At 40.5% G+C, this 23,380-nt stretch overlaps 2 protein-coding genes across 7 annotated transcripts in view; both read right to left on the bottom strand.

Annotated features, from left to right (window-relative positions):
* The window catches only part of LOC100753269 (store-operated calcium entry regulator STIMATE), a 46,537-nt gene extending 42,217 nt beyond the window's left edge, over positions 1-4,320 (bottom strand). Inside the window, exon 1 of one of the 2 annotated variants that reach the window (XM_027389576.2) lies at positions 4,045-4,320. In XM_027389576.2, coding sequence (XP_027245377.1) covers positions 4,045-4,204 — 160 coding nt within the window. In that variant the 5' untranslated portion in view covers positions 4,205-4,320. The remainder of the gene's footprint in view (positions 1-4,044) is intronic. The other variant, XM_027389577.2, reaches the window with a different exon arrangement.
* A 2,401-nt stretch (positions 4,321-6,721) lies between these two features.
* The window catches only part of Sfmbt1 (Scm like with four mbt domains 1), a 107,505-nt gene continuing 90,846 nt past the window's right edge, over positions 6,722-23,380 (bottom strand). For all 5 annotated transcript variants that reach the window (XM_027389570.2, XM_027389572.2, XM_035453409.1 and 2 more), the window contains 6 exons: positions 20,399-20,508; positions 19,225-19,400; positions 15,051-15,229; positions 14,628-14,873; positions 13,329-13,457; positions 6,722-12,045 (listed from right to left, as the gene is read on the bottom strand). In XM_027389570.2, the coding sequence (XP_027245371.1) occupies positions 11,905-12,045; positions 13,329-13,457; positions 14,628-14,873; positions 15,051-15,229; positions 19,225-19,400; positions 20,399-20,508 (981 nt within the window). In that variant the 3' untranslated portion in view covers positions 6,722-11,904. The remainder of the gene's footprint in view (positions 12,046-13,328; positions 13,458-14,627; positions 14,874-15,050; positions 15,230-19,224; positions 19,401-20,398; positions 20,509-23,380) is intronic.

Below are 23,380 nucleotides of genomic sequence, written 5' to 3' on the forward strand. Positions count from 1 at the left end.
TAGAGGACTGTCCTAGTATTCAGAGATGAAGTGTGGTAATGATTGCAATTTTTCTTCAAATGGCTCAGAAACAAGTTCACACTTACAAAACTAGGTAGCAGGCAAGCATTTGCTTTTCTGACATTTTAAAAAATAAAACTGTAGTGGGATATAGAGGTGTGACCATAAGAAACATTGTGCTAAGTTGGTATGTACATAGAACATACAGGGAGGCCAGTGCTGTATGAGTGAAAATACCATATACTCTTATCTGAGATTAAGATGCCAAAGCTGAGTAGACTGACTGGTTTGTGATTTTGCTTTGGGCCACAGGAAAAGAGCTATCACTTCTTATTGCCAGTATCCTGTTGGTCTAATCTGGATTCATTGCTACTGGCTTACTAGTCCCCCTATCTGTGACGTGAACACACACAGGCAGATTTACCCAAGCTGTCAAATGCTTGTTTTGTTAAAAGCCAATTCTGTCCACACTTCAGTTCAGAACCCTGACTGCATGGTGAAGGAAGCTTGAGTTTGCTCTGCACTCACAGTCCTGAGCGTAAACACCCCCAAATGCTAACACACACACACAGGCCAATACCGACCTTTGGCTGACAGCTAGCTGACTTTCCTACACTGGAATAGCCTGCCAAGCTCCACAACTGCTCAGCTACATTCTGCTGCAATTCCAGCCTGAGTGACTTCAGTGAGTCACAGACTCTGAGACAAAGACACCAAACAAGGACTGTTTGGCATGCAGCTCATAACAAAGTCTCTTGCTTAAAGTAGATATGTAGATACCCAGTCAGTTTCATAACTTCTCTGAAAACTCTTGGAGTGGCTAGAAACTTTATAATCTGGCTTGAGTTTGCTGGGCACTTCCTGAACAAGGGGCTCTTTAGCTGATAGCTCAGGAAGTCCTTCTACTTAATTACAAAGTGACGCTGTCCATGAATATACCAGTGGTTGGTGGTCTCTACCAGTCTGCATGGTTATACAGAATGAAGAACAGGATACATACCAGGACCTGGCATAGATGCCTTTAACTACCTAGTCTGAGTCAGTCTGCAACTTCCAGAAATAACACAAGACATCTATCAGATCAGCAGGGGGAGAAATACTTGTGAGGACCCAAATTTTTCCCCAGGTGATATTAAGATATGTCCACATTCTTCCTTAAGTACAAGCCCACCCTCACAAGAAAACACAGCAATGATGGTAAAGTGATTTCATGCATAAAGAAAGAATAAACACAGTGGTCTGAGGATCCACTAAAACCAGGAATGTAAAGGGAGGAAACTTCATAGTCTGTCAAGCAGAGAAGTGGGTCTATCATACTATAGCAAGAACTGGTCCAGCTAGAAACTGAATAGTCCCAGCAGTCAAAACTGGGATAGGAACTAAGTGAGACATTGACTCTATTGCCTTAAGGGACACAGTACCAGGAAGGGGAAGACCTGAAAGAAAACAGAAATTGTTAGTTCAAATTGTTAAGAACAAACTGAAGGGCATTTAAAATGTGCCTGAAGATGATAAAGATGGGATTGCCAAAGTAAGGTGCCTCACCCCCCACTCCAAGGGCTTCCACTTGGGCTCTGACCCAGAAGGCTGGCCCTTAACTCCAACAGCTCAGCCAGACAGATTCTGTGATCAGGAAGGCAGATGTAGACCAATAGCCGGCAGATGCCTTCCCCAGCAAAAATCTAGTCCAAAGTCTAAGGCAGCCCCTTAAGAATCCCTTCTTTTTCCTGTCTACTCAAAGTGGGAAAGCCCCATAATTATATTTCAACAGGACCAAGAAATCTAAGTCAGATGAAAGGTTACTTCCCAAACCCAGTACAACCCACTGGGTTGCAGTGGGTAAGGCCTCCTGCTCATGCCATAGTCCCATCATCTGGGCTTGCTCTATCTGCTTTCTGTGTCCAGGATAGACCTAGGTATGGCCTTTCCAGTTTTTCTACACATCACTCTAACTCTGGCTATCCTAGGGCCTACTGGCCATTCTCATAAACTTCTTCCACATCAAGCCTTCCCCTGGACAGGAATCTACTTTCTTGGTTAGTATATGCTCGAAGAAAGTACTAGCAACATGGGATTTAGGCATAAACTCACACTGAAGATTAAGCAAAGAGGTGAGAGTGTCCCTGAAGACTTGCAGGGCCAGTACTGCCACTCTGAACACATTTACCCAGACACAGGTCTCATCTGTGAGCAACATAATCATACTTCCCTCTCTGAATCACAAGTGTGAAACCCTAGGGGGTACAGGGCGTTGGTGGCACATGCCTTTAATCCCAGCACTCGGGAAACAGGGGCAGGCGGATCTCTGTGAGTTCGAGGCCAGCCTGGTCTCCAGAGCAAGTGCCAGGATAGGCTCCAAAGCTACACAGAGAAACCCTGTCTTGAAAAACCAAAAAAGAAAAAAAAAAAAAAAGAAACCCTAGGGGGCATACCGGACCAACATCACCAATCAAACCCATGAAAACAGCCAGCTCCACACTATAAAATCTCAGGTTTTGCATTAAAAATGAGACCTATAGTTCCTTGAGAAAGTAATGGTGGCTGGAGGAGAGAAAAGTATGAAGGTAAGAAGCCCCTATCTTGAAAACACACAGACATCAGTATAAGTACCTGTCAGCAACCGAGTCTGGCTAAGTTGTCACCAACTATTACTGCAGGAACAAAGGAACATTGGGTCAGAAGAGAAAATAGCAAGGCAAATAGGGATGGAAAAGAAAAAGTGGCAAACACATGGACAGTTGGGTACTTCTTGTTCAAGGCCAAGAAGACAGAAAGAAATGGTGGCCAGGATCAGAAACTCTCCAGGGTCAATTGAAGCCAGGGAGAGTTTGCCCAAAGAAACTTCTTGTTATAAACAGGCAAGGCTAACCCTACATCTGCATTCAGCTGCAGAAGCCCCCTCCCCCAAGCTGAAGAGCAGATGCTGCTGGAACTCCCCATTCTGCTCAAGGAGCACAGTTTTGAAAACAAATCAGTTTTGGAATTAATGCCTCACTCAGTACAGCTTAGTTACAACTACCATCTAACACATTACAGGGACACTCCTAGGCCAATGTGCCAACAGGCCCCCATCCTTTAATAAGGGGAGGATGCCCATCAGGTAAACAACACAACCCCTCAACCCAAGGGTACAAGGCCCTTACCCTCACCCCACGGGACAAGGGCCAAATGAGACTTCTTTACTAACAAACTCTCAAAGAGGCTCCGATAACTTAGCATTGAGATTCTGAGACCTTCCCCAGACCCTCTAAGCCTCCTCCATCAATCCAACCAGGATGTAAGAGTTTCACGGAAAAAAGAGGAAATTTAAAATGTAAATACCATCATGGGTTGGGAAGAACAGCCAGGGGAAACTTCAGATACAACTTAATTAGGAAAGCTTGGGTAGAGCTGAACAGGTGGAGAAGAAAAAGAAGGTTGAGACATGGGGACCAAGACAGTCCGAGAGGATCTTTCCTGAACAATGGGAGGGAGTAGGACTGGGGGTCGCACGGTAATGTGGGGGCCCGAACTGCACGGCCCTAACACTACAGGTGGGTGTGTGTGCGGGACTCAAACGCCAACAGAGGGCAAGCCTTAAGAGCGAAGGTTCAGAGAAGAGCACAGCATTAGACTAGTAGGGACTTAAGGCTGTGTGGTCGAAGAGCCAAGGGGAGGTTAAGAGGAGTCCCTGAGAAGGAGCTGAGAGCTGTGCCACCTTTGCGGGGATCTCGGTCCACACCGGCAAGTGAGGTAACCTTAATTTGCGATGGCAAGGTGGGAGGGGACAGCTTTAGGCTGGCATCTGGTAAGAGACAGGTCTAAGGTGAGGAGGGGCAGGGTCACTCCTGGCCAAAAGCTGCAGCGATAAACGGAGGAGTATGAGGAACCGGGACTCCTTTCTAGTCTGCGAACGCCCAGCACGGCCTCGCGGGAGAGGGAGGCACCGCAGCCCTAGGGCCGGGTCCTCAGGCCGGAACTCTACCGGCAGTAGGGTCCCTGGGGTGGGGCTGGGCCCGAGGCTTGCGACACGGGGTCGAGGAGGGGCTGGGGTCCCGGACTCACGCATTAATGTGCTGAAGGCCACGACGCCGAGCAGCCCCTGCAGGAAGATGCCGAAACTGTGCATGAGCGCGCCGCTTTCACAGCGGCCCGCCCCGGACGCGACTGTGGAGGCCGGTGCGCCTGGCAGTCCGCGGCTCACGTTCCCTCCCGGGCCTTGCATGGCGGCGTGGCGGCAGGGCGCGAGGGGCGGCCCGGCCTCGCTGCAGCCCGGGCCGCGCCGCCCAGCCGCGACCCGGGATCCGGCGCTGGCAGCCGGTACCTCAGTCCAGCCCGCGGCCACCTCCGCGCCGCGCGTAACCCGACGTCTGAGATCGTAGAGCTTGATTGGTCCGGCCGGGCGTGAGGCGGGCTTTGCCTCTCCGGGGGCGGGGCTCCGGCCGGGGCTAGGGGGTGGGGCCGAGAGGAAATCTTTTGCAGGTAGACAGAGCAGGTGAGCCAGACTGTGTGGAAGGGCATTAACAGAACCCTGTGCTCTAGGTTGTGAGGGTAGCATCAGAGGCGGTGTTAAATCCCCTTCCCCTCCAATGTGAATCTTTTATGACCTGGACAATTTACATACTCACGGATTTTGCCCTCACTACTTCAGAAGTGAGCCCCATAACCTGCAGCTACATTATGCTAAAGCAAGGTATTGAGTACAACAATCTCAGACTGAGTCTTCTTACCACACCAGATATTGAGTGTTCTATTTTCATGGTCAAAAGCCAGAGGAATCAATTCACTAACCAAAGCTCCAAGGTGAGTCGTCATCTCCCCAAATATAATTTGTGGGGCTTTTGTTTTGAAACAGGTTATACTCAAACTTAAAACAAGGATGTGTAAAGCAAGGATGGCCCCTGCCTGTACATCCCAAGTGCTGGAATTTTTTTGTTTTGTTTGAAATGGGGGTCTTGTTGATTGCCTAGGCTGATCTGGAACTTCTGGACTCAAATGATCCTCCCACCTCTGTCCTGGGTAGGTAGCCACTACACTTGGCTCCTTTGTAATTTAAATGGTTACTTCAATCCACCCACTTTCACTTTATAGAAAATACAGTGAGTTTAAATGAAAAGTGAATATGCACATGTCCCTGCTTTGTTCACTTATGAGGTGTAACTACAAATTGAATTTTTGTTGTTTTTTTGAGACAGGGTCTGGAACTTGTTATATAGACCAGGATCTACCTGCCTCTGCCTCAAGGCATATGTCACCACACCCAGCCTGATTTCATTTTTTAAAAAATGCTAAAGATGGGTATTTGCTGGTCTCCAATATACCAGTGTGCAGACAGGCAGACACCCATTTAACTCTTACTACCCCAGCTCTTAGACTTCTCTGGTGTCTCTCTAAACTACTCCTATTGGTGCCCCAGAGCCTGACTTTCCTGCTACATGTCAATGGACATGTGTGCGATACAGGACCAAATGATCCTGAGCAACATTTGTTGAACAACAAATAATATCTCAAAAGAAATTTCCCCATGAAGCTCTAATTTTCAAAGAGGAATAAATGCTATCCAAAGATTTCCTGGTTAGCAGGAATATTAACTCTGTAATTCAGGAAAAAGTGCAATTCACCAGCCTCTCACAATCTACTCATATGGCATTCTAATTGTATGGAAGCTGTTCCCTGTTCTTTCCTGCCCAATGAACTGCAGCGCAAGCTTCAAGCCCACCTGGCCTTCCCATCATCTCCACTGTGCTTTCACTTTGCTTGTGTGTGCTGTTTTACCCACCGACACTTTTCAGACTGTCAGATCACACAGCCATGTCTCTTCCTATCTCTGAGTATGAGCTTCCTGAAGGCAGAACTAGTCTTGATTCACTTCTGAATCCAATAGATTTAGCACACAACAAATGTAAATTTAACTGAATTTTAACTTACAAATTTGAAAATGCTCCATAAATTTACTGACCATGGGAGAAAATATTAAGAAAATAAATGGAAAAGGCAAACTTAAAATTACATTATTCACTGTAAGTGCAAGAAGGCTCTTATATAAAAACACTTAACGGTTACTACTGTTCATGTTCAGGGAGAACCAGAGAGGTATCTTAAAGCAGAAGAGATTGTGACTGAGCATAAGATTCTTAGTTAAATTAGTTAAATAAGATTATTAGTTAAATGGGGGTAGGGGGTGGTGCTCACCTTTAAATCCAGCACAAGGGACGCAGAGAGGCAGGTGGATCTCTGAGCTCTAGGCCAGCCTAGAATGGTCTACAGAATGAGTTTCAGGACAGCCAGGGCATAGAGAGAAACCTTGCCTTGAAAAACAAACAAACAAAAAATAAAAAAAGATTGTTACTTCAAGACACAGTTCAAGAAAAAATTGCACGCAGAGCTGAAAAATGTTTGGGAGCAAACACTGCTCTGCACCTTTAGGTGTGGATGATTCGAAGGCTCACAGAGAACAAAAGACAAGATGCTGCTTATGCCATGTCTTCTTAGTAACTTTTAAAAAAGTATCTAAGTCCAGAAGGGATAGAAGTGACTCTATCCAGAAGTGACTCTTTGAGGCCCCACCAGAAAGAGTTTGGAAGAATGTACTCTAGCCAAAAGCCTTTCTTACTATTAAGTTGGCATAAATGAAGTTAAAGACAGATTAATACCTGTTCAATTTTTCACAACCACTTAAAATTGTCACATCACAAATCTACTATGAATTTATTTGCCAAAAAGAAAGAAAAGCACACATATATTCATTCAAAATAGTTTTATAACCATCAAAATTGATGGGAGTTATTTTAATAGGTATTCTAGTGCATATTTCTCCTTAAGTGTACTTGGTCTTCAATGCACGAATTTTTAAATTAAGAGGAAAAACAGCAAGCAGGAAGGATACAATGCCAAAGCATCTCATATTTGTTCCAAACAAGCAACTTGTTTGTTTGTTTTTTTTTTTAAAGCAAAATACATAAAGCAAAGTGCATTACTTCCAAGGAGAGAGCATTGGAGAGAGACCTAAGGACAGAGCTGAAACCAGCCTGAGTCCCATCCTGGCAGACCTGATTGTCACTGTCACTAGAGATAATTCAACTAAAAGAAGAGGAGGGAGGTGAGAGGAAAAACAAATGAGCACTTAAAGTCTCAAAAGAAACATTCAAACTATCTTCCCCAAAGTCTGACAAAGGGACTAGAGACTGACTGCTTCACCTTAGCCTAAGCTTTGTAAACTTCTGATTACTCCACTAATCATCTGCTCTGTGATTTGAGTTGTCCTTAACTTTCAGCATTCTGTGACCACGTCTATTCTGCCAAGCTAGACATAGTTAGACAGAATAAACCATACAGGAACTCTTCGGCCTGAGTCTCCACACACAGTCCCTCTCACAAGCATTAGCAATGGTGACACTGTCTCACTGTCAGCAGCTCCCTCCCTCCTCTCCATGGTTCAGCTCTGCATTTTACTGCTGGTAGTGACAACTGTCTGGTGAGTTACTTGTCTCCCTTTCACAACACTTCATTGTGGTAGGCCATAATACCATACCAGATTAGTCAGAAAACGCTGTAAGAGAGTTTTAGACCTACTTTCCTATCCACTACCTCTCCTACAAACTTTCACTCCCGTGTTTGCAGGTTCTTGTGAAATTTTGACTTCTTAAACACAGCAGCAAGAAAATCAATATGCACTGAATTTAATACCCACTACACCTTTATGTCTCATTCTGAAGGCTGCTCCCAGAGCAAAATTACCTGTGTGGCTGAAGACAAGCACTGAGGAAAACAACCCCCAAGTGAGTGGACCTGGAGCCAGATCCATTTGGGCTAGACTTCGGGTTTAGAATTCTTATGACAAAACTCTAGGTTAATAGGTAGATTATTAGAATAAATTCAAATTCCCCAAGTATATACATTCTTATACAAAGAAATCATCAAAATTCATGAATAAAACATTTAAAATGGGTAAAGCCAATGCTAGGAAAGTGACTGTTATTTCTTGGTTGCACAGGAGACTCTGTCCTTACAGAGTTTCTAAGCCAACACCATGGCCCCAAGATACAGCAACTTACAAAGGTCCAAAGACCAGAGACATCCAAATTTACAAAAGGAGTATCTTGTTAGCTCAAGTTTTCTAGTTCACTTCTGTTAGTGATTTGCCTTCTTCACTTCAAAAGATCAACATATGTCCTATTGATAAAACAGATCACTTAGGGACTTGTATGAATTTGCACACACATGAAGTATATCCAGGAAGTAAGATACATTCAAACTCAACGTGTGTTTCCACAGTCAAAACTCTCCCAGCACTTGTGACAATCAATGAAACTGGAAAAGAATCTCTTCGATGTAAGTTTTTGATGAGATGTACCAAGTAAGAATAAGTATCAGTGATAGTTTCTACAATGATTTTGCATTCTGTTACCTTCTGTTTAGATCCATTCCCTGATGTTCTGTGTCTCTTGGAAACAATGCTGGCTTGAGAGGGGTGTGTGTATATGAGTCCCATCTGCCTTAAGGTGTATTTAGGCATCACAATAATAACTAAAGTGGTTCTAGAGAGCATGTAAAATGTACTCAAGTCTTCAAGTCATCAGGAAGCTTTGGTCCAATGCCCTTTCCCTCAGAGTGAAAATAATTTTACTTCTAGGAGAAAAGATTTACAAAGGTCAAAGTCTGAAGTGGTTTTCTATGCCTGACTCTATCATAATTCAATAAATAAGTACCATGATCATCATTTCCAGAGGTTGACTAGTACCCTTCCTGGACCCATATTATAAACACAGGGAGCCAAGTACATTACTAAAGAAAGGCTAAAGATAGAATTCAAAGGCTACATTAATGCATCCCTATATTTGAAAAGGATGAAGATGGCTAACAAAGGAAAATAGCAGTCACAAGAAATACACAAAATATAGTCAAAACATCAGGGTCCCTCTGCACAGGTCAAGGTTTCCCTATAAGACCAACATAGCTGTAAAGTCTAGCTTAAGTCAGTTAACTTTTCATGTCTACAAGGATAACAGAGTTCATTCATGTGTTTCTAAGTTTGTCAACTCAGGTTAAAGATGGGTCACAAAAACTTGACTGCAGACAAGCTTCGAGAACAACTGCAGGGGAACTCCAGACAACATACCTCTAATAAATTTCTGAGGCTGGCTTTCTCAGAAACAGAACCTACACAGATGTGCAACATATAAACCTCTTACCCCAATAATGAAAACTATTACTAAGCTTAAAACATCTCATCATCATCATAATTCCACCATCACTGCTAACACATGCTAATCCCAGCATGTGTTAAGATAAATGGGAGGGGAGGAGCAAAACAAAACAGGGTCTTATATAGTACAGGCTAGCCCAGAATTCACTATGTAGCTGAGGATGATCTTGAACTTCTGATCCTCATTTCCACTTCCCAAGTGCTGGGATTAGAGGTGTGTTTCACTATGCTCAATTTGGGATTAGAATTTTATACTTAAAGTCCTCTACAAAATTCTCATACAATTATCCTCTTATGTGTGACACCTGGGAGGAGGGATGGGGGTGTATAATTCTTCTTTAATGTGACCACTGAGTATACCGTCTCCCAATAAGAGTGTAAGGAATTTTTATGGACACCCTCCTCACTTGTCTAATTTATGACTGGCCTTTCTATAGGAGAAAGGAGAGACTGAATAATTATGTACAGTTAGACAAGACTGTTGTGTTCAAACCTTCCCTACCTCAGGGCTACTTAGGTGTGCTTCAATTTCAGGTCCAATACCTATCATCTCTGATAGGTTCTACATTCTGTGATCTTTGAGGTCAAGAAGAGAGACATAATGACACAATCATTGCTGTCACCCTTCCTTTTACTAAGCCAACAATGTGAGATCCTACAGGCATAGGTATTATGTCCTCATGAGACCCCTTCTGTATTAGTGACTTGACTGCCAAGGTCTCGGGAAATTCTATGAAGATAGCCACTCCAAATGAGCCTGTCAATACTAGCAGTTTCCTAGTGTCAAATATGCTTCTCTCCCAGGGGCATGAAACACTCAAGCTTTTAAAAGCTAATCTCTAAGTAAGCTTAGATAATGAGCTGTTACTTAGATGAAGCTCCTTTCAGACACACCTGCTGGTGACTACTCAAAGAGTTGCTGTTTTACGACTTGGTTGGAGGGCTTGAGTTAAAGAGGTTCAAGAGTTATCCAATGAAGAACAGGATCCAGACTACAGACTTTCCAAGTGTCCATAAAAACAAGTGGAGGTTGAGGTGAGAAAAGAAAAAAAAAATCACAATTTAAATTTGTAATAATATTACCTTATATTTGTATAATTGTTAAGAATGTACTCAGTTTGCAGTTTTAAAACATTTTCAATTCTTGAGAAAAAATGCTTAGGGTATAAATCTGTAGGGATTAGGGCAACCCTAAAATAAATAAATAAATAATCAACAAGGAAAACATTTAAAGGAGGCAACCTGTGTATGGATGTCTTTCCTTACCCATGGCTACAATATAGCAAGTGCTATTTTTCTATAATAGCTAACAATGTCATTGTAAGTGAAAATTCACCTGGAGTTTCATGTCAACTTGAGTTTAATTGGAAAAAAAATCAAAAGAATAAGCTACTGAATGGGAATCTTCAGACTGTAAATTACATTCAATTTAAATTGGTTTAACTGAAGACAGGCATAAACATGGCTAGACAAAGGTTTCCAGACTCCTTAACCACCTCTCAACTACCTCTCTCATCGAAGTACCAACCAGCTCTGACTGGCTTTCCAGATGAGACAAGATCTGGGACATTTGGGGTGGCATGGTCATAATCTCCACAGCTACTTCTCAATACTTATCACCAAGGACACTACTACGAAACTCCACACTTTGTGCCATCCCCAAAGCCACATTTTCTCTGCTGTGCTTCTACCCGGACACATCTAGAAAACTGGGAAAATGGGCTTCACAGTGGACCCAAAGAACACATACTGATTTTCACTGAGAGTAGAGACTCCAGAAATGAAACAGAGGTAGTCAAACAACTCTAGAGAAAAATAAACATAAAACAAAAGCCAATCATGTATGTTTCGAAACAAATAGAGAGTAATTAAACTGAAATACCATACATTGGTCTTTGTGAGGCCACTTTAAAAAGGTGGCCAAAACTGGGTCAAGATGAAGGACAAACAGTAGAATTCTTAGGACAAATTTGTTAAGGGACTGGTGTAAGTGCCAACATGATATCTTTAAGAAAGCAGGCAGGGCCTTCTCTAACATCTGTCATAGTTTTAGCATTCAGTTTAAAAATGGCATCATACAAAAATGTCACTCATGGCTATAAGCGCAGTCATCAACAGAGGTAGTAAACAAAGAAACTCCTAAGAATAGATTTTTAAAATGGATCAAGTGTGACTATACATTCAAAACCCTAGAGCCACATAATTATCCCCAAAATGAACTGCTTTAATTTAAAAAAAAAAAAAAAAAGCTTAAAAACACAATGACAATGAAGCACTGATGTGCTTTAGGCACAGTCCCAAATCAGTGCTGACTTAAAGCTGTGTCCTCTCTTTTCAAGAAAGAGAAAGCAGAGAACAAAGTTCAATCTACAGTGGGAAGGAACAGAATGAAAATAACCAAATTGGTGTTGTCCAGCTGTCCAGATCATTCTTTGTTTTCCCATTAACAGGAATTCAGATTTTTAAGGTTTTTCTCCTCACAACTTTTTTTTTTTTTAAACTGAAATCTCCTGAATAGAAGTCCGTATTTCACTGTAGGAGAGCCATTTTTGTGCTGTTTTTGCTTCCTCAGTATGGGTCCTCCTTCCTGAAAGTGCAAAGAAAGCAAGCCAACATTTGCAAGGCTGACAGCCCCCAGGACCACAGCAACCACTTGTAGAGCAGGGCAAAGGGTTTGCTGCACTGTGCTTCAAAGACCCAGCTCACTCTGCTTGTCCTTCTCAGTTGGCAAACTGCTCATAAAAAGCAAACTTGATCCTCTCTATGTGATGGCAAAGCTTGATAGCAGGGCCCAACTTTAAGTCCATGCACTCTTGAACAGTGGGAAGGGTAAGGAGCAAAAGGGCCTGCCCATCGATTTCCTGTTGAGGATAAAGAACACAGCGTCTGTGATGTGCACACAAATGCAGCTCCCTCATGACAGTTCTTCTTGCACTGACTATCACAACAACAGTTCTCTGCTTCCCTGTATTAGTTTCCCATTTAAAACTTGCCAGAGTCAGCCAGGTGGTGGTGGCGCATGCCTTTATTCCCAGCACTTGGGAGGCAGAGGCAGGCAGATCTCTGTGAGTTCGAGACCAGCCTGGTCTACAAGAGCTAGTTCCAGGACAGCCTCCAAAACCACAGAGAAACCCTGTCTCGAAAAACCAAAAACAAACAAACAAACAAACAAACAAACAAAAAAACACAAACTTGCCAGAGTCAGTCACCCTGAGAAGCTTTCAGAGTTAATAATACATTTTTTCCAGCCTTGAGACTCTAATCTACAGATTCTGTACAACAGAAATTCAGTATCTGTAAAACCCTGTAAAACAATTAATTGTGAAAAGGAGACATACTTTTAAAGAACTTTTCCTTTTCTTCTTTCATTTTTCAAGACAGGGTTTCTCTGTGTAGCAGCCCTGGCAACTCTTTTATACACCAGGCTGGCCTTGAACTCAAGAGATCCATCTGTCTCTGTCTCCTGAGTGCTGGGATTTTGTGTACCGTCATTCTTGGCCAAAGGACTCTTTCTAAATCTAAAACTATCTGAAAATACTAGCTATAACTAATGTTCTCCTACCTTGTGAAATTCATAAAAACCTCCAAAGATGATAAGGCCTTTGTTTTATTTTTGATGCCTTTGTTTTATTTTTGAGACATGGTCTCACTATGTAGCCTAGACTGGCCTCAAATTCACTATGTAGCCCAGGCTAGCCTCCAACTTATAAGCCTCCTTCCCTAACTATCCAAGCACTGAGATAACAGTCACAGATGTTGTTCTGAATATAGCTACATCTTTTATCTTCCATAACTATTTGTGTTTCACCATACCTGCATTAAAACTGATTACTATTCTAGAGCCTAGCACATTAGAGATGCTAACTTAAAAAAAGGCATCAAATTGTTATTTTTAAAAAGATGAGGTCAATTAATATGTGCCTGATTTTAAGTTACTTAAATATTTATATGACAGAATTAAATTTCAAGAGAAAACAAAGCAATAATCTGCTGCAATTATGGTACAAGTCATATAAGTAACAAAAAGGAACTACAATCTTTTGTACCAAAACACTGTTTTCTAAATCTTGTAATTTCTGCCCATTATACATACAGTTCTTTACCAAACAGACATTATTATTACTGATTATGCTATCATGATTACCTGGTCAAGGAATATTCTTGCCAGTGGAGCACAGTCAGTGGATCTGATGAACCGCACAACATCCGCCACACTCCACTTCAGTGGGTTACTGTCCAGGTGAAGCCTTTCATCAACTTCAATCCTTATTTCCTTCATTCCCAACAAGATAAAACCAAATGGTATAAGTAATAACCTATTTTTAAAATGTCTCCCCAAAGAAAGTCAATAATCTTTCAAGACAGGATTTAAAGTAGCCTTAATAAGACTAACATCCCCCACTCTGCTTATTCTCACTCTCTTGGACTGATTTCTTCCAGTAAAGATGACAAGAGGCTCATATGCATTAGTTATTTGAGAAACTTATAATATGAATTTTATCATATTTATTTATATTTCCAATGTGTTTCTGGACTGTTTAGCTGTTTTCTGGTATGATGTTAGAGCAAATGGTATTTCAAATGAGAGCAAGAAGAAGAAATCATTTATTGTTCCTGTTAATGGGACATTTAAAAAGTCCAGTTTAAAACGGTAATTTTGTTTTAGAAGTTTTCATGTCATCCAGGCTAGCTTTGAACTGATTGCCTGCTTGTACTTCCCAAGTACTGGGATTACAGGAGTATGTCACCACACCTAGTTTTATACTATGCTGGGGATTGACCTAGGGCTTCATACATTCTAGGCAAGCACTCTACCAGCTCTAAAATATAAGTTAATTGTAGCTTTTAGTATTATATAGGTCATATAATGTAAATTTATGTACATAGTAAATGTGCTAAACAAGACAGCTGAATGAGAATTAAATGGGTAAGTATTTTGTTTCTAGGAAACTATACATATTATAAAAAATTATTTAAACACTTTCCCTTAAACCAAATGGCAGGTTACAAATAAGCTAGCAATGAGACTTTTTATTTAAAACCAGCAGCTTCTGAGAATGTCCCCTCATAAATGATCTCCATACAATCCTTAAAGCACATGAAAACCACAGCTTTGAGGATCACTTAATTTTTTTTTTTTTTTTTAAGATTTCTTTGTATTTGTATTTGTGTGTGCATGCACACAGTACCCAATGGGGCCAGAAGAGAGTATCAGAACTGGGATTCCAGGCAACTTTTTGGCACACAATGCCATGGATGCCAGGAACCCACCTTGAGTCCTCCAGAAGAGCAGGGTGTGCTCTCAACCGCTGAACCATCTCTCCAACCCCCCAACCCCCATCATTTTAAAGTGACCCTAGAAATCCTTCCTAAGTTTATATGGAAAGAAGTGGAATGCTAGCACCTTAGAAATGAAAGAGAGATTTTTTTCCAAACAGGGTACCTTTGGTGAAGGAGGCTTATTTTCCTCATCTGAGAATGAAACAGTGCGGGGTTCTTTTTTACTCGTCTGTGTGTCTGGGGGTAATGGGGCTGAGATCTCAGTCTGGATGGGAGAAGAGGAGCATGACTTTTTTTCTGGCACTTCAGATTCTTCCTGTAACTCGTCCTGTTGCTCAGATGTACTGCCCTCACTTAAGGAATCATCATCTCCATCATCTGCATCTTCCTCATCTTCACCCCCACTTCCCTAGAGGAAAAGGAAGAGATCTCACTCAAGTTCAGGAAAACCAGGACTCACTGGACCACAAAACTATCTACTGACCAGAGATGGAAATTACAAAGATGTGCAGGTGCTATGTATACAGACTGTAAAGCAGGGGTCATTTGGCCCCTACAAAAGACAGATGTGTCAAAGATCTCATACCTGGGGTGAGCCCGCTGGGGTATTATCAACAGATGCAGAAGCGCGTTTCTTCTTATGAACAAAAATATTTTTCCGCCTTTTTCTCTTCTTACTGGCTTTTTTCAGGGCACAAGATAAATTACTATGACCACCAGGTGGCCTCCCAATTCTTTTATTTTTCTTCTTTCCATAATAATGTGCTAAATATAAATGACCAAAAAGAAGAAGAAAAAAAAAGTAGCTTCATTATTGTTGTGTACCTCAAAACCACAGGATTCCATTAGCATGGCAGAAAATAGGTATGCTACATTTGTAGTTTAAATTCCATAACTGGAATAGGCAGAGGAATACATAATTTGATTTGTACTAATATATAAAAATCTAAACAATCCTCACTTTATCAAGGCAGACAACATCTCCATCAATACAGAGAGTTCTCAGACCCCATCATTCATTCACAGGGCAACCACTTTCCTAATTTTCTTCACTGCAGATGAACTTGCTCTTTGCAGCATCATGCAGCAGGCACTGCTTTATAAATTGCTTCTCTCATGCAGTACGATTCATTTTGGTCTCATCTGTGTTGTATATAAAACATTTCGGGAGCTCATTCTTTATGTTGGTGAGTAGGATTCCATTATATAGATGTACCCATTCATCGATTTTATTGTTGATGTGCACTGGGGCCACATCCAGGTTTTGACCATAATTAATGAAGTTGTAATGAACAACTCAGGTTCATTTCAAGAAAAGAAAGTACCCTTAGCCACAGAGTTTTTTCTTTAGCCCTCAAAGCAAGAATCAAACATGGTATGTTTTCATTGCTTTACACAAATACCTAATAACCTGCTGGACCTTAGGACAGATCCCCCCCCCCCCGCCCGCCCCGGAGACAGGGTTTCTCTGTGTTGTTTTAAAGCCTGTCCTGGCACTTGATCTGTAGATCAGGCTGGCCTTGAACTCACAGAGATCTACCTGTCTCTGCCTCCCGAGTGCTGGGATTAAAGGCATGTGCCACCAACGCCCGGCCTAGGACAGATGTCTTAAACAATTTAGTGTGTGTGTGTGTGTATAGAAATTTCTAATTGTAGTTTTAAAAAAAATAACAATTACATACATCTACGTAGTACATCATGACATTCATTTATATATATAATATATATAAGATCAGGGTAAACAATATACATTTCACTTTAAACATTTATATTTTTTTTGTATTAGGAACATTTGGAATTCTCTCCACTAAGTATTTTAAACATACAATTAAATGTTGCCAAAAGTTAGCCTTCCATATGATCAGTCTAAGAGTCATCTCCAAGAATAACAAGAGCCTTTGTCTCAAAGAGGTAGATGGCATTCCTGAGCGTCGTCAAGCCTCTGTCCTGGGTGTCTACACAGGTGTACACACAAAGGTGCATGCAAACATAAAAAGTTATCCCTCCACTCCTACTGCATTATTGTACCCAAACAAGCACTCTCCATCCCCACCTCCCGCATACTTTTCCCAGGCTCTGGTAGGTGAGTACTGTTCTATTATTAGCTTTAGCTTCCACATAGAAATGGGAATATTTGAACAGAAGAGAGCAAGATAAGAGATAACATAATAGAGGGAGACATTACAGGTTTACAGAGAAATCAGGCACTAGGGAAATGTCTGGAGAGCTACAAAGATGACAGCAACTAACAATCTAAGCAACAGAGGAGAGGCTACCTTAAATGCCCTCTCCTGATAATGAGATTGATGACTAATTCTTATGCAATCATATAGCCTTCATCCAGCAGCTGGTAGAAGTAGAAGCAGTCACTCACAGCTAAACCTTGAATTGAATTGTAATCCATTTGCAGAGAAGGACTGATGAGCATAGGGGTCCATACCAGGCTGATGAAACCCACAGAAACAGCAGACCTGAGGACTGCTGGGAGAGTTCTTGGTCCCCAGACTGATAGATGGGAAACCAGCTTGGGACTGATCCAGACCCCCTGAATGTGGGTGTCAGTGAGAAGACCTTGGAAATCTATGGGGCCCCTTGTACTGGATCAGTACTTATCCCTAGCATAGGAATAGACTCTGGGAGCCCATCCCACATGGAAGGATACTCCCTGAGCCTAGGTCCTATCCCAAAGGACATAACAGACTTTGAAGACACCCTACGGAAGGTCTCATCCTCCCTGGGGAGCAGATAGGGTATGGGACAGATAGGGTATTAGTTGGGGGGGGGCAGGGGAGAAGGGAAGGGAGAGGGGCCTGGGATTAACATGTAAAATAATCTTCTTTCTAATTAAAATAAAAAAGAAATGGGAATATTTAGTATTTTATTTGTCTGTGTGACATGTTTCTCTTATCTTTAAGTTATATCCATATTACTACAAATCTCAAACTTCTATTTCCCAAGTAACAAATTATACTGAGCCATTTTCATGTGTTTACTATAGATTTATATAATATCTTCTTCCATGATGTTTATGCAAGCCTTTTATTATTTAAAACTGTTTTTATGTTATTTAAAAAAACCAAAAAAAGTGACACTGTAGATTGCACCTAAGATTGCACAAGTTTCCTACCACCAAGTTGTAACCCACTTTTTATTTTTTGAATTAATGTTTCTATTTTTTTTAACTAAAACTCATGTAACATACAATTAACTATTGAATTAATATACAATTCAATGTTAGTATATTCAAAATGGCATGCAGCTATTATCTTTATATCATCTCATAACTTCCCTTTTTATTGCTGAGCTGTGGAAATTCATAAAATTTTCTGGAAAGAATTCATGGCTGGACACACAAATTAAGAATATTTCCCCAATATCATTGTTTGGCTTTTTCTTTTTTAAATGGCATTATTCAAAACACGACATTTTCCATTTTGGTGTTTCCTTTATGACATCAGTATTTCTGGGTCATCACTAGGAAATCTTTGCTTGCCCTAAGAAGCTTTGTAGGTTTTTTGTTTTTTTTTAAAAAGATTTATTTATTCATTTATTTAGTATACAGTATTCAGTCTGCACCCCAGAAGAGGGCACCATGTCTCATTAGAGATGGTTATAAGCCCCCATGTGGTTGCCAGGAATTGAACTCAGGACCTCTGGAAGAATAGCCAGTGCTCTTAACCTCTGAGCCATCTCTCCAGCCCGCTCTGTAGGTTTTGATTTTTACATAAGGCATCTATAACAGATCTAACATTGATTTCTGCACAGTAAATGAGAGAAGAGCAGGGAGTCTAGATTTTTGTTTGGATAGTCACTATTACTGGTACCATGTTAAACTTAGTTCTTTCTTCACCGTTTGTCACCTTTGTTAAAATCATTTGATCATGTCAGTTTCACTTTATTTCTAGATCCTCTATTTCAATTCACTATTTTATTCTACAACTCTTTTATAATAATTATATCTCTGAATAACTACAATTGCCTTTTATGGTTAAAAAAGAGTAAGTCCTTCAACTTTATTTCTGTTCTTTTTCCAGGATGAAAGGCTTGGGTATTCTAAAATAGTTCTTATTCTTCTTTAAAGTTTAGAATATAGAGACAAAAACATGCAGCACCTGGCATGGTGGCATATGCCTATAATATCAGTAACCGGAAGACTGAGTTTGAGGGAACTCAAAGCTACATAGTGAATTCTAGGCCAGTCAGGGCTACACACAAAGAGTATGTCAAAACAAGAGCTGGGAATGGTACTGCAAACCTGGGCTACATAGTAAGACCTTGTCTGAAGAAAACAAACTAAGCCAACAAAGCCCCAATGCTTCTACCCCTCCCACCCCCACACACACAAAGAAAAAGGGGGCTTGGGATGTAGCTTAAACACAGGGTATTTGCCTAGAATGCATGAAGTTCTGGTTCAACACCTAATACCACACATGGAAGGGAGGGAGGGAAGGAGGGAGGGAGGGAAGGAGGAAGGAAGGAAACAAGTCGGGGAAATAATTTTGGTTATGTAGTAAAGTAATATAAAAATCCAATATAATTTTCTGCAAAAAATGAATTCCTCCTTGGTTCTTCCATTTTTAAGGATAAAAAAACCCAATAAAACAAAACAAAAACAGGATAAATGTGATCACTTGACCCCTGGTATATTTATCATCTGATCCTTTACAGAAAAAAGAAGCTTGTGCTTCTGATACATCAGTGTCTCTGCAAGATGTAATATGGCAAATATTATAGCTACACATCTGAAATCCATTACTCACTGTATTTAGTCTTTGTAAGAACAGAGCAATTCTCAGAACATGTATCCAGAACCATCCGTGGACCAAAGAGGTTAGGACAACATTCTAGTTTGATACATGTTTGCCGGCAGAATTCAGTCACTCGATCTGCTGTTTTCACTATCTCAACAGTAGCTCGGTAACTCTTTCCTTTATATCTACAATTAGAAAACATCAGAAGCCAAATTTATTCCACCAGTGATTACCCCAAGAAAAATTTAACAGAAGCATTCTGAAAACAGTTTTACTTCTCTTTCATAGTTGAGAAGTTTTTTTTTTTAATGATTTATTTTTATTCTATGTGCATTTATGTTCTGCCTGCAGGTATGTCTCTGTGAAGGTTTTGGATCCCCGAACTAGAGTCACAGACAGCTATGAGCTGCCATATGGGTGCTGGGAATTGAACCTGGGTCCTTTGGAAGAGCAGCCAGTGCTCTTAACCACTGAGACATCCCTCCAGTCCCCATAATTTGAGAATGCTCAAAACAAAAAGGAAGTTTTACAGTCTGTACTTAAATCTGGTACACTACAACTTGAAAATTAAGTTGTTTAAATAAGAAAGACAAAGTCTTTGCTTTCTGTTCTTAGGTGAAAGTATGTATTATGTAGTATGTATGTATGTCTGTATGTATGTATGCATGCATACATGCATTTATTTATTCATTCATTTGAATGATCAAACCAAGAGGCCTCAAGCATGCTAGGGAAGCACTCTACCACTGAGCTCTGTTCCCTAGCCTTGAAGAATTTTAAATACTACTTTTACTAACTACTATAAGAGCACCTTTGTATTAAATCCTCCTTCATCCTGAGCAGTAATCCTCAGAGTGTGGCTCAAGGACAATATGACATGCCAACTGCCATCCATCCACAAAAAAAGTTCAGATCAGAAAGCAACAGTAAATGTTCGTAAATTTTCACAAAAGTTTTAAACTTATTTTCTATATCTTCCCTCTAATAAAAGTGTTCTAGTGTTTATGTCTCTTAAAGTTTGTATTTCTTCTAAATCATTTTTATCATAGAACAGAAAGGAAATCAAAAAGGAAAAATCAGCCTGGTCCTTCAGCACAAACAGCTGGAGCAGCTTTGATCTAACACTACCAGGAAGCTCCATGACCTGTGAATGACAAGAGTAAAAGGTGAGGACTCTACTCACTTGGCCTTTAGGACTTCTCCACATCCATGCCACACAGAATCCTTGTCCAGCTGGAGCTCACGAAGGACACGGCTGGGTTTGTAGGCTGCATTGATGAGTAAAGTGAGGACCTGAGATGGGGTAAGGCAGAAACGTAGGTTCAGGTGGAAGGAGAAAAATCAGACCATTAGAATTTTAACACACTTGCTAGCCTTAAGACTTTTAAGAGCATTTTGGAGATTATTTCCAGTTATATTAAGAATGTTAAGAAAATAATAAAAGCAAAAATACGACAGCTACAAATTAAGAGTGATCAGATTCTTAACATTCAGGAAAGGATTCTACGATGTGCTTCCACATGCTTTCTCCATCATGGTATGCACAAACAAATCTATTTATTGGGGACTGGGGAAGAAAGGATTTAGTTGGCTTACAGGCTACAGTCTTTCACCATGAGAAGCCATGCCTGGCAGAAGCCTAGTGGCAGAAACTGAAGCAGAGACCATGTAGAAACAACTGCTTACTGGCTTGCTTCTCGTGGACTGCACAGCCTGCTTTCTTATACAATCCAGGATCACCTGTCCAGAGGTAGTATTCCACAGTACACTAGGCCCTCCCATATCAATCATTAATCAATAAAATGCCCTAGAGACTTGCTAATGGAGACATCTTCTCAACTGAAACTCTTCTTCCCAGATTACTCTAGCTTATGTAAAGTTGACAAAAAAAAAAAAAAAAAAAAAAAAAAAAAAAAACTGTACAGACATCAGCTTTCTGATGGCTAGAAGAGTCTGGTCCAAAAACTCTAGCTTCCTCAGCCTCTGCCTTGCCCTTCTGAAGACTGGCAGGTTCAAGTCCTCATATTTGTTACTTACAGTGCAACATACTGGTCAAAGGTTCTGAAAGCCTGAGAAATGCACAGCTTAATCATGGACTCTAGTTAATGTCACACAACTTATGTTGTAAACTAATCTCACAGTGAAAACATATACTCACACACGTTTTTTTAAAATGCAGTCTTGCTTTGAACTCAAAATTCTACTGCCTCAGCCTCCTAAGTGTGGTGTAAGGACAAAAGTAACTTACTTATACTCCCTGGCACAGACCATCCCAACTCTGCAGCTACTTGTGCCAAATCTATCCTCCAGGCCCAGCCAGGCCCACATATCCTGTGCTCTGGCTCAGTATGGTGAGTCCACCTGATCCTAATTCTGCCTGAATCCTCTCCAAGCACAGAAAACAAATGAAACTATAATTACTGAAACACAAAGTACAATCAGAACACAAATAGCAAAGCAAAATTCCCAAAATTCCAATAATAACTTTAAATAATGGCATCAACTCTCAAAAGACACAAGCTGGTGAATGGATTATGAAACAAAAATCCAGCTTTAAAGACAGACCCTACATTAAAATAAAAGGATGTAAAAAAGTATTCTAAGCAAATGGGGACAGGAAGCAAGCTGGCATTGCTATCCTAATATCCGACAAAATAGACTTTAAACTAAAACTAATAAAAGAGAGAGACATTACTGCTGATCAAGAGTCAAGAGGACAATCAACAGAGAAGACATAACTTTAAACACGTATGTGCCAAACTCTGTTGAGTACTCAATTTCATAAAATACCTACTACTAGAATTAAAGACACCAGTGAACACCAACCCAATAATAGCAGGTGCTTTTCATACCCCGCTGTCTCCATGAGACAGAACATATGGACAAAATATGAACAGAGAAACATCAGAATTAAATGACATCATACATCAAATTCAACCTAACAACTCTACAGAATATTCCACCCAAACACTAAATAAGACACATTCTACTCAGCAGCCTACATTGTAAGATAAAACAAATCTTAACAAAATCAGAAGAACTGAAATACTTGTGTATTCCATCTGACCATAATGCAATAAAACTTAAAAAATTGACAACAAAGAAATAATCTCCCAGAGATTAAACTACATCATTACTGAATGATGAATGGTTCAAAGAAGAAATGAAAAAATCCTAGAACTAAGTAACAATGAAAACACAACAAAATGCCTGGGATACATAAAAAGCAACCCTATGGAGAAAACTTATAGCTCTATCTGCCTATATTTAAAAAAATCAGAAAAAGCACAAACAAATAAGTTACTTGATGCAATTCAAGGATTTGGAAAAACAAGAACAAATTAAATCCAGTAGATGACAAGAAATAATAATAGAAAAAAATCTGAGCAGAAATTGATGAAACTGAAAGAACACAAAGAATCAATGACTCTAAGAGCTGGTTCAAAGATAAACAAGACTGATGGACCTTTAGAGTTACAGGCACACATCACAACACCCAGCTGTGGGTGAATGTTCCCTGAAGAGTAGAGACACTCATGTGCCGATTTGCCATGTAGGCTAGTAGTGCCCAGCCTCAACTATGATTTTGTGTTCTAAGTTGCAGCCACATATGAACCACAGTAGTCCAAAACCCCAGAAATAATTCACAAATTTTTAAGTTGTACACCATTTTGATACACTGATGAAATCTTGTACCATCCTGCTGATGCATGTGAATTATCACTGCCTACTGTTTCCATGCTATACACATTATCTATAGCCTCTTAGTAACTATGCCAATTATCAGATTAGCTCTTGAGATATCACAGTGCATGTCATGGCTCAAGCAATCCTTAACATAGTCCTATGTCACAGCACCCATCATGTGGGCATTGATCTGATCTCAAACTATAATAAGAAGATACATTTCAGTAAGATCATAAAAGATGACTTTCATTCAACTTTTATTATAGTTTAAATTATGGTTTAAATTTTTATTTTATTACTTGTTATTGTTGTTAATCACCTACCATGTCTAACTTATTAAATTTTATCACAAGTGTGATGGTTTGGACACAGTTTGAATATGTTCCCCTCCAAAGCTTATGTCCACAGTATGATGGACATAGAAGGTGACAGAATTCTTACGAGGTAAGGCTAGGTAGGAGGTTGCCACTGTTAGTTG

The sequence above is a fragment of the Cricetulus griseus genome (genome assembly GCF_003668045.3).
Source record: "Cricetulus griseus strain 17A/GY chromosome 1 unlocalized genomic scaffold, alternate assembly CriGri-PICRH-1.0 chr1_1, whole genome shotgun sequence".
Lineage (NCBI taxonomy): Eukaryota > Metazoa > Chordata > Mammalia > Rodentia > Cricetidae > Cricetulus > Cricetulus griseus.